The sequence below is a fragment of the Herpailurus yagouaroundi genome, unplaced genomic scaffold (assembly GCF_014898765.1).
Source record: "Herpailurus yagouaroundi ecotype Mexico unplaced genomic scaffold, PumYag 308, whole genome shotgun sequence".
NCBI lineage: Eukaryota > Metazoa > Chordata > Mammalia > Carnivora > Felidae > Herpailurus > Herpailurus yagouaroundi.
In genome coordinates, this window is record NW_024412525.1 from 5,540,956 (window position 1) to 5,552,675 (window position 11,720).

General features: G+C 53.4%; 1 protein-coding gene across 17 annotated transcripts in view; it reads left to right on the forward strand.

The window, feature by feature from the left end:
- NFASC (neurofascin) overlaps positions 1 to 6,798 on the forward strand; it is a 181,612-nt gene extending 174,814 nt beyond the window's left edge. For 11 of the 17 annotated variants that reach the window (XM_040462109.1, XM_040462108.1, XM_040462113.1 and 8 more), the window contains one exon: positions 483 to 6,798. In XM_040462109.1, the coding sequence (XP_040318043.1) occupies positions 483 to 714 (232 nt within the window). In that variant the 3' untranslated portion in view covers positions 715 to 6,798. The remainder of the gene's footprint in view (positions 1 to 482) is intronic. The other 6 variants (XM_040462112.1, XM_040462115.1, XM_040462116.1 and 3 more) reach the window with 1 other exon arrangement.
- The last annotated feature ends 4,922 nt before the right edge of the window (positions 6,799 to 11,720 follow it).

The window sequence follows — 11,720 nt, forward strand, 5'->3', positions numbered from 1 at the left end:
GGCTCTGGGCTGATGGCTCAGAGCCTGAAGCCTGTTTCCGATTCTGTGTCTCCCTCTCTCTCTGCCCCTCCCCCGTTCATGCTCTGTCTCTCTCTGTCCCAAAAATAAATAAACGTTGAAAAAAAAATTGAAAAAAAAATTAAAATCATAATCCCCGGCAAAAGAAAGAAAGAAAGAAAGAAAGAAAGAAAGAAAGAAAGAAAGAAAGAAAGGAAGTGTGGGCTCCAGGCCCAGCTCTGCACCAACTTGTCGCCTCAGCTTGGGGAAGACGCCTGTCGTCTCCAGGCCTCGGGCTCCCTTCTGTCAACCAGCCAGGCAGGGGAGGGCCGGGGGGAGTTGACTGGTGACCTCTGAGGTCCTACCCTCCCTGAGCTGTGTAGTACATAGGCTTGGCAAGAGGCCAGCGGCCCTGTTCCGCCCCGCGTGGGTTTAAGCCGCACCGGGCTGGGCCAGGCCCTGATTCTCTGTCTCTCTCCGGCCAGTGACGAGGACAACAAGCCCCTGCAGGGCAGCCAGACGTCCCTGGACGGCACCATCAAGCAACAGGAGAGTGACGACAGCCTGGTGGACTATGGCGAGGGTGGCGAGGGGCAGTTCAATGAGGACGGCTCCTTCATCGGCCAGTACACGGTCAAAAAGGACAAGGAGGAGACAGAGGGCAATGAAAGTTCGGAGGCCACGTCACCTGTCAACGCTATCTATTCTCTGGCCTGATGGAGCCCCTCCGCCCAGGGCACAGCCACTACTTTGCAAGTGGGAGGAGGGGAGAGGGGGAGATGAAGCCACTACAGACCTGCCACACAGCCACCACCACCTTCAGGGACAAGGGTACCACGTGGGGGTCTGCCAAGCTGTGAGGACCAGTGACCACCCAGCCAACCACAAGCCCCCTCCCGCTGACCCCCCCTGCACCCCCGAGGTGCCACCATGTGGGAGAGCTAGAGTCCTGGCTAAGCTCAGCTGGAGGGACCCCAGCCCTTTGCTCAGCTTCACAGCCACCTTGAGCCTTCCACCCCCACTGCCCGCCCTTGACCTTGGCATACACACTCACCAGTTTCTGTTGGTTACGGCCCTTTGCGTTGTCTTTGTTTTTGCTTTGTGCATCTTCCCCGCCTCCCCCCCCCCCCCCCCCCAGACCCAGCGTCTCCATTTTCTTTTCCTGGTGAACAAATGTCCCTGGATGAGGAAAGAATGAGTGGATTCTCCCCCCCCCAGAGAGGCAGAAGGAATCGATCTGTAAAAGAACAGACAGAAAAGCTGTAGTATTCAAACCACCACTGGGCCAATGTATTTCCGAAGGATGCCTTTCTCGCCATATGCCTCCCCTTGCCCCCAACCCGTTCGCCTTGGCCTTGTCAGTTGCTGAGCTGGGCTTGGCTCCTTTCTGGAAAATGACAGTATTTTTGGCAGGGAGAGAGTGGGCAGGCCGCCTCGCCTCGCTCTGGGTCACTTGGGAGGTGGGCTTACCTCTTGCTCCTTGCTCTCACCCTGCCCCTTCCTCCAGAGCGTCCAAGACAAGAACCGCACTGACTCTGAAGAAGGAGTTTGAGGAACAGGAGTGGGCGCTGATGGGAAAGACTTCAACTCCAGTGACCGTGTACCTCAAGCAGAAGAAAATCGGGCGTCCGGTCCCTGGGGAGCTGGGCTCACCTCCAGAGAGAAGAAAAGGACTGGGTTTCGACATCCTTCCTCCCCATCAGTGAAACCCAGGATGTGGGAGAGGGGACCTGGCCCGCTGCGTGGAGGGCAGAGGGCGCCCCCCGCCACCTGGTCGGGGATCTCCACCGCTGTCCTCACAGAGATGGGACCACGTGACGCAAAAGCTTTGCTGGTGTGTTTGGGGGTGACAGGTGGTGCTCCCCCTTTCGCCTCTAGCAGATAGCATCTCGCTCAATTCTGTACGATGCTGAAACCGGTGTTTTACACGGTGTGTGGATGGGGCCCGGCTGCCCCTGAGACTGAACCAGTGTGTCCTTTCCTTGGGGTATTTACATATCAGGAGAGCCCGTGGGAACACCGCGCTGACAGTGCTGTAGAGCCTGGCCTGGGGACTCCGCGCCCTTCGTATGCCTTATGCAGCTCTGATTCCGGCCCTGCAGTTCCCAGGTTCCCAGCCCCTCCCTGCAAGCCTTGAAGCCTCCAGCAACGTCTGTCTCAAGGAGACCGGGGCGGCCTATGCGAGCATCACAGCAGAACCAGAAGCAGCCGCTCGACACGTGCCCTGCCACCCGTGGCCCCAGATGGAGACCCTCGCGGACCGCAGTTCTCAGAGACCGAAGGCTCTGCCTTCGTCCTCCCCACCTAATCCGTTTTTGAAACCAAAGGTACCTAGCCTCAGAGAGAGATCTTGAGCCTAAGAGCAGCCCGGTAGCTGTGGCTGCAGCTAGAGTCGGTTTCGGGAGGGTGAGGCTGACCCCTAGGAATGGCCACACGCACAGCGTCCGATTAGAGCCTCCAGCTGCTTGCCGGGGGGGCAGCCTGGGCAGGAACAGGGCTGTGTCCTTCAGAGAACTTATTAAACCATCGTCTGCCACACGTTCAAGCCACAAAGGTATTAGCACTGCTTGCATCACTTAATAAGCAGTCAGTGAGGGTCAAGCCCATAGACACACACACTCTGTCTGCAGGTGAGAAATCATAGCCTAGAGCTGAGCCAATTACGCTATTTGAACCCGAGGGCAAGTAGCTGTCCTTTGGCCCAGGCCGTGGCCAGGCTTGCAGCCTAGGAGCCCGGGGGGCAGCCCTCTCGTGGTGAAAGGGGACAGGGTGAATAACGGGGGGCTAGGAGTGAGCTCAGGGGCCCCCTCCCCTGGCTTTCCTCCGTCACCTGCCTGGATACAGCGGGGCATGCCTGCAGCGTCTGCCCAGAGTCCCTCAAGGGAACGTCAGGGAAGAGTGCCTGCGAACTGAATTCAAAGACAAGCCTTTCCAGAAAACACTCTGGATCTGAGCAGACTAGCCCGTTTCTCAGGCCCTCATTCCATGTTGCACCGAAAGCAGGCCTGTAGGGCGGGAGGACCGTGCGATGTCCCGTGACTGCCGCACAGCCGGTGACCGCAGAAGGGCTTGTGCTGCCACGGGGTCTTGGGGAGAGAGGATTCCCTTAGCTGTCCGCTCCTCGTTTGTGTCCCGCCAGCTCTGAGCCATCCCCCTCCGCGTAGGAAGGCAGGGCCAGCAGCCGCTTTGAGAGGCTGTCGTGCTGGGAATACTGAACGCTGCCCGCACTGCCGCCCGTCACAGCCCTCCCGGCAGGCAAGAGCCAGCCTGAGCCCGGGGAACCCGTTCTCCCCAGGCAGAGATACTGAGGCGTGTGGATTGCAGGGTTAGGGAGCAGCCCTCGCGGGAAAAGGGAGCCCAGAGTGGAGCCCACCCAGCTCAGCAGGAAGGCAGTGTGGCCCAGCGCTCCCTGCCAGCCGGGGCTCTCGAGCGACCACCTGCAAACGTACCAACCACGAGGCAGTGCTTCCACGGTGCTTCCGCCTGCCTGGCTGTTGGGGGTGGGGGGTGGGGGAAGTGTGGGTCATCTTGCAGCGACCCTAGAAGTCCCACCGCCTGAGCTGCCGTCCCACCTGCAGTACTCAGCCGCAGGAGCTGTGGCCTTCCTCGTGTGTCCGTTCGTGGGCTCCAGGTAGTCTCGAACATCCAGTCTGAGCTGGGCTCTGAGACCTGGAGAGGGTACCATGGTGAATAGTCAGAGGCAGCGCCCGCCTCACAAGGCTGACAGTCCACAGTGGGCACTGATCTGGAGCATGACGAATGCTTAAGCCACTAGCGGCTCCAGGCTCAAAGGGAGAAGCTTCAGAGAGAGCGCATGGCCCTGGGGACCACGTAGACCTCAGGACCAGGATGGTCAGAGACCACAGGGTGGGGTTCAGGACCAGTACCGCTTCCCGAGCCTCTTTGAGGTGCCCTTGGGGGCAAGTTGCTTGACTTGTCTGTAATTTTGGTGCCGCCGTCTCCCATATTTAGTCCCGCCTTTAAATACCTGTCCCCACCAAGGGGCAAGGGCCCACCTGAAGGGGCAGGACGGCCAGTGCCGGAGGAGGCACGTTGCAGGGCCGGGGGACAGCTGCCTCCCACCTCGCCTGGGTTCGGGTGAAGGGGACCCGCCTTTCCTTACCTTGCTTTGAGGAGATGGTTATGGTTAGGTTAAGGGAAAACCAGACTAGCTCTTTCCCGTTCCATTTGTCTTTGCCCTGGGAGGTTGGAGGCATCTGGTCCACCCCCCTCCTGGCAAGTCCCAACGTCTGGAGAAGTGTCCACCTGTCCAAGAAGCAGCCAGTGCCAACACCGTTCACCCTGCAAGGGGTATCTGCAACCTGGGCCGGATACGGCTTTCGTAGTCGCCCTGAACACAGCCTGAGAAAAGGGCCGGAAACAGATCTGAGTCTTTTTGTGGATGGTCCAGCTGAGGGGACCGCCTGCCCTGCGCACACCCAGCAGCCACGCCCGGGCATGCCCACGCCTGGCGCGCGCACAGAGCAAGGTGGCACTTTCAGAGGGAACGCTATGGATTATGACATTGCCTTAGCGTGAGTTCACACCCTGGCCCGCTTGAGATGAGATGTGAAGTGTGGGTACGATCGACGCTCAGGGCAGGGGGAGGGGGGCCGCCCAGGTTGGACCCCGTTTGGGTGACTCCTGCAGGCGGAATTGAGAAGGGGTCTGACCCAAAGGAGAGGGCACCTTCCCCAGAAGCAGTATGGGCAGCGGCTCTTTAAGGCTCCTGGAGCCCCTTGCAGGACCAGATCCAAGCCACAGAGAGTCACAAACAGCCCACAGGACGGAAGCAGTGGAACACTTTGCCTCAGTCTTTGCAAGGCTGCTTGACTAACACAGAAGAGGTGGGGCTCCCCAGGCTCTCGGTCAGCAGGGCCGGTGCCAGAGAGTCACTTCTCGGTGGGAGGGCACTGGAGGCTGGCACAGGGCCTGCTCCCCCTTGGTGACACCTTGTGCTCACCACTCCTGCAGCCCCTGCCGAACACACACAGCTCTGCTAGGAAGAAATCACCTGGAGGATCCTGGTGGAGCGTTGCATGGTGGCTTAGGAGAAGCATGTAGGGAGGTCCCTGATTTCAAAAAAAAAAAAAAATCAGAGGAGTCAAATGAATGAATGAAAAACCTTGAAATGTCAGGAGTAGACCGTGCGTGCCCTAGGCAGAGCCGACCTCCTGGGCAGCCCCATCCCTTACACCAGGCAGGGTCCATCCCATGGGAGTTTAGACCAACCTTCCAGCTGTCGCTGGCCCGTTCAGCCCAAGCCAGGCCAGCACACTTCCTTCTCCCCCTTGTTGAGAACAGCCTTCCTGAGACAGGTTCAGAGAAGGATCAGCAGGAAAGGACAACCATGCAGGGAAGCCACAAGACCCCACCAGACAGTGTCTCAAGCCACACCCCAAATCAGCGCACCTCTATCAACATGTTAGCATTAAATAGAAGTTCTGGAATGATGAGGGTGGCAACGAAGTAGGTCCCAAGGTGAGTAGTTTTGGTAGCTTCAGATTTCAGCATGCAAAGGAATCACAGAGCTGATCTAATGGAAATGACTCATTGTACAGACAAGGACACTAAAATCCAGGGATGGGAAGGCGCTGGCCCAAGGTCACATGGCTGGTAAATCAGGGTGAGGGTAGGGCTTGAACTCAGGCCTTCTGACTCCTTGTCCAGGGTTCCTTCATCTCACCGCAGCTGCCTCCTTGGAAATAGAGGTGTAACTTAACATCCTTCCCGCTGGTTCGCTCTCCGTACCTCTTATCACTTCTGCGTTGCCCGTACGCCTCCCAAAATGAAAGACACAAAGGGTTTTTCTGAGGCCAAGATCAGTCAGTCTGTGGCAGCCTGCGGTGAAGCCAGCTGCGCCGTTAAGGCCCGACCCAGGCCAGGAGAGAGTGACGAGCTGACTGGCGTTTGTCACTGTGAAGTCTAGACTGTACTCTAGAGTGGTTATCTCTTGTTTCAGGACACTTGGGGCCCGCAGCATCCTGTGTCCCTCGGGCACTCTCTCCGCCGGGCTCTCGGCCACGGGGTGCTGAGGGATCCGCTGGGCCGGAGTTCAGCACATATAAAGACTTCAGTGAAGCAATAAACACAAAAATCTGGGAGAAGAAATCCAGACTTTTGTGCCCTACTCTGTTTCTTTTTCAAAAACGATGCCGATTGGATGGCCCTGCCCCTGTTCTTTTGTTCTGATCTTCAAATTCGACGTCCTCAGTCAGTGTTGTCCCTCTGCCCAGCTCCCAGCTCTTTGCCAACTCACACTCCTCCTGAGCTGAGCATCAGTCGCCTGTGACGTGGCCGCCTTCTGTCCTGGTCCTGCCCTCCCCCCCAACCCACGCTGGCCCCAGAGGACCTTTTGCCCCGCCTCTCCCAGCACACGCCCCCTCCCACAACCATTCCAAGTTGTTCCTTTCGGTGGGCATATATTTTCCCAACAATTCCATGCCTTCCCGCGTACCCGCACACCTGATCTTTTTTCCATTGGTTAAATATTTAACTCTCCATGGCAGACCTTGTTTTAACCCCTCTCACATCATGTTCTTTCCTTTTTGCGAGTTATTTTGCATTAACCAACATTGTCAGCGACAGATGCGAATCTGAGGGTGTCACGCGTGACCTTCAGCAGGGAAGACTTCCGGGCCGTGGAGGACCATCTAATACGTGGACTTATAAACTGACTGCATGAGCAATGAAAAGGCCAAATTATTCAGAATTTTTTTTTGAATCACTGTAAAAAAAAAAACAACTGATTTCTTTTGTATAGAGAACACTAAACGTATAATAAAAGTTGTTCAAAATGGACTCTGGCCAGACGATTTGTTCATTTTCTACACTTAATGGAAAGAGGGAGAGGGGTGTCGGCATTAACAACAGAGTGAATCAAAAGGGTTTTCCACGGACACCAGACAGCACGCACTTAGGGAATCTGCTACACCAGCCCCCATCTTGAAGTTGGCCTTACCCTGGAAGACTTGTTGGCACAATTTGAGCTTTAAATATACAGTGACTCATGTGGCGATGCGTACAGCCGTGGAGATACCCTGGTTCAATACGACTGTAGTGTGCTTACGCACCATTTAAAAAGAGCCATGTTGGAATAAAGGGGGCACCTGGGTGGTTCAGTCGGTTGAGCGTCCGACTTCGGCTGAGGTCACGATCTCACAGTTTGTGGGTTCAAGCCCGGCGTCGGGCTCTGTGGTGACAGCTCAGAGCCTGGAACCTGCTCCGGATTCTGCGTCTCCCTCTCTCTCTCTCTGCCCCTCCCCCATTCACACTCTGTCTGTCTCTCTCTCTCTCAAAAATAAATAAAAATTAAAAAAAGAAAGAAGTGCCACGTTGTGGGGGTGCCTGGGCGGCTGAGTCGTTTAAGCTCCAGACTCCTGATTTCGGCTCAGGTCATGATCTCACGGTTCACGAGATCGAGCCACACATGGGGCTCTGTGCTGACAGCACAGAGCCTGCTTGGGATTCTCTCTCTCTCTCTCTCTCTCTCTTTCTCTCTCAAAATAAAAGATAGACTTAAAAATTTTAAATAAAAAAAGAAGTACCATATTGGGGATGCTGGGAGAAGGGGAGCAGTGAAGCTTTCTGTACCTCTGCCCTTAGATGGGAGAATACCAGCATATTTACTATTGTTGAAATAATGAATAATACTGCCTACAACAAACCAAAAACCTCAGTAGACTCAGAGGAACCTCAATCAACAAGCAAATGGGGAGGGAAAGAAGCAGAGAGGGCTGTGTTGGTCAAGGGGCACTACTCAACAGCTACGCCCCCTTTCTTGATTCTCCGGCCGGGAGTTGTGCTAATTCTCAGTGAGGAGTGGCCCTCTGCCCATCACCCAGGCATGGGACCCCCCAGACATTGGAACTCCCTCTCCTTGGGGTGGGGTGGCGGCTAGAGAGTGGGCAGGGCTGGGAGGTGGTTCTGGTCGTGTAGAAAGATAACTGATGGTTTACAAGTCCAGCTCCCCTGGATAAAGAACAACCAAGTAACTCTCCATCCCACCTGTGTTTACTCTCCTTTCACCAGTCCTCAGAACAGACGGTGACTTGAGGGGCTATTGTCTCATTAGATTAAAATGAGGGCTGATTATTTGCAAAGATGGCGGAGCAGCATGGAGACCCCGAGCTTGTCTCGTCCCTGAAATCCAGCTACATCAGCACCAAAACGTTTTTGAACACCTAGGAAGTTGATCTGAGGATCAACACAACAATTTGCATAACTTGAGCCACAGAACTCTGGGAGAGAAGAGCCAAGGAGGGTGGGGAGCTGTTTTTGTGGAGAGAGGACAGCGAAAGGGGGAGAGTGCAGTGAATCAGGATCATGCAAAAAAAGCACTTCCCTGAAAGTAGCTGGAGAGAAAGGAAGGACGGAAAGGAGGAAGGAAGGAAGGGAGGGAGGGAGGAAGGAAGAGTGAAAACACTCGCAGGGGAATGAATAAAATAAGAGCGGATTCCGGGTCTTGCTCCTCCTGAACCTCCCTGTTCACTCCTTGGAATACGAGAAAGAACCTTCGTCATTGCTCTCAATTTCACAAGCCGTCTCTGAAATGTGCCCCTCATGTCCATGTGTACCATCCCACCAGTAGTCCAAGCCTCATCTTGAATCGACAGTGTCCTTGACACTCCTGTTACCTCCTCCCTGCTTGAAACTACAGCCCAAGGGATCTTCTAAAATACAAATCTGATCACGTCACTTCTTTCTTAAAATCTTCAAGTAGGCTACAATACCTTCAGTCTGTTACAATGGGATAGAATCTTTAAAAAAAATTTTTTTAAACACTTAATGAATTTTATTTTTTTAAACTTCTTCAGGTCTTTATTTCTTTTTTTTAATTTTATTCTTTTGTTTTTTAAATTTTACATCCAAATTAGTTAGCATCTAGTGCAACAATGATTTCAGGAGTAGATTCCATAATGCCCCTTCCCCATTTAGCCCATCCCCCCTCCCACAACCCCTCCAGTAACCCTCTGTTTGTTCGCCATATTTAAGAGTCTCTTGTGTTTTGTCCCTCTCCCTGTTTTTATATGATTTTTGTTTCCCTTCCCTTATGTTCATCTGTTTTGTCTCTTAAAGTCCTCATATGAGTGAAGTCATATGATATTTGTCTTTCTCTGACTAATTTCACTTAGCATAATACCCTCCAGTTCCATCCACATGGTTGCAAATGGCAAGATTTCATTCTTTCTGATTGCCGAGTAATACTCCATTTTATATATATATATATATATATATATATATATATATATATACCACATCTTCTTTATCTATTCATCCATCGATGGACATTTGGGCTCTTTCCATACTTTGGCTGTTGTCGATAGTGCTGCTATAAACATTGGGGTGCATGTGTCCCTTCGAAACAGCACACCTGTATCCCATGGATAAATGCCTTGTAGTGCAATTGCTGGGTCGTAAGGCCGTTCTATTTTTAGTTTTTTGAGGAACCTCTATACTGTTTTCCAGAGTGGCTGCACCAGCTTGCATTCCCATCTTTTAAAATTTTTTTAAATGTTTGTTCATTTTTTTAAGAGACAGAGAGTGACAGCATGAGCGGGGGAGGGGCACAGAAAGGGAGATACAGAATCCAAAGCAGGCTCCAGCTCTGAGCAGTCAGCACAAAGCCTGACAAGGGGCTCAAACCCACAAACTGTGAGATCATGACCTGAGCCAAAGTCAGATGTTTAACAGACTGAGCCACCCAGGTGCCCCTATAAGGGGATAGAATATTAACGCCTTGGTTTGGCATGTTAGACCTTTTGTGATCTGACCCTTCCTTCTGCAGCCTCATTTTTCACCACTCTTCCATGTATGTCCCAATTTCTGGCCATTTCAATCTCTTTCCTGCTCCCCCAACATACGATGGTTTCTCACACTTCCCTGCTTTGGTAATTCGAGTCCACTCAAAAGCAACTATTAATAACTCTGTGCCAATTAATGCTGTAAGGTAAGTAGGATAGAATTCGGGTCCTCGAGAAGCTCAGACTATCGTAAGAGACAGTCAAGTAAGCAAAGCAATGTTATAGAGGCATCTGGCTGGCTCAGTTGGTAGAGCATGAGGCTCTTGACCTCAGAGTCGTGAGTTCGAGCCCAACATTGGGACTAGAGTTTACTTTAAAAAAAATTCAATGTCATAGCATCCAGGACAAAGGGCTCAATAAATGTGGGTTCAACAAATGAATGATGGCCCAAAGGTGAGTCTGTTTGATACATCCTCCTCCCGACCTTCCACATGCCCCTTCTTCTGGATAATTCGTAATCACTGAAGTAATGCTCACAACGGGCCCTTGCAACTCCTGATTCCAGGCTCTTTCCTCCCTCCTCTTCCAAACCCCGCCAATCTCCTTTCTCCGTATAGATCATCTCTCCCTCCCGGGCTCCTTGAAGGCAGGCAGTGGCCTCTGTGCTGGGTCACACATCTTTAACAATCAACCCAGGTAGCACTGCCTCAGGAAGTCTTCCCGCTATCCAACGTAGCCCGAATGCGCGCGCGCGCGCGCGCGCGCGCGCACACACACTCACACACACACGTGCGGCTGCCAGTCTGGTTGAGACCTCCTCGCTCTGCCCCCAGAACACCTATTTTATATCTCTCCCAGAGGGTCTGCATACACGTATTGTCTCTTCCACTACATTGTGAACATCCTGAGTTTGAGAGGTTTTGTCATCTGTGCATCCAGAGGCCAGTGCCTGGCACCCAGCACGGACAAAATGAACGAATGTGAATGAATGAGTGAACGGACGAACGATGAAGACAGCTGTTCCTTTGAAAGAAGTGGCCAGGTGAGTTCCAGACCGGTGTCATCCTCTTTGGAGACGGGATGTTTGGATACTGGACTCGGACATGACATTTTGGGGGAAGGGGGCAGTCCACTGGCCGGTTTTGGAGCAGGAGCCCCCTGACTCAAGGTGACAGAAATGGAGAGGGTCTTATTTGAAGAAAGCCAACCTCAATTCAGCTGGGGCCAAACAAAGCGGCCGTCTCCCCTCCGGGCCCAAGGGATTCCCAGAATATCTGTCATCCCTCATCCCTGTCTCCTGGAGGCTGTGCCTCCCAGCCCATTAGAAATGCTAATCTCCAGCCCGGAGCTGGATTATCCGACCCAGTGGGAGGGGACCAGTCATCTTCCCATCTTCATTAAGAGTGAAGGCTCTACCCCATCTTGGCCAGCTGCCCCCAAAGGGATGGAATCTGGGAATTCATTATGGCAGCTCTCATCAAGGCAGCCACGACTGCTCAAAACCGTATTAGGTGGAGGAAGGTAGGGGAGGGCCATTTCAGCCCCCCCACCTCCCCACTTAATGCATCAGAGCCCATTTGTTTGATGTCAGTTCCTGCTGGAGCGGGGACCAGGCAGTGGGGCTCAGAGCAATTTGGAGCCACAGCTGCGGCCCAACCTCCACTACCACCCCCACCCCCGCCCCTGAACTTGCTGCTGATTAGCCCCAGACCCCAGGCAGAGAAGCACGGCTTTGTGTAGATGGGGGAACGGTCCCTCCGAAACAAACGAAATTACTTAGTATATATTTAAAATCACACTTGCCCTCTAACACGGCTGAATGCTATTCGTCGGAAGGCCCGGGACCCATCTGGGAAGGGAATTTGCAGGTAGACAGCAGGAGAGTCCTGCATGATTAGAGGGGGGGAGTTTTTGGAGCTCCAGGGCAAGGGTGGGGGGGGGCAGATGAGGAGGAGAGCCAGGCAGAGGTAAGATTCATGG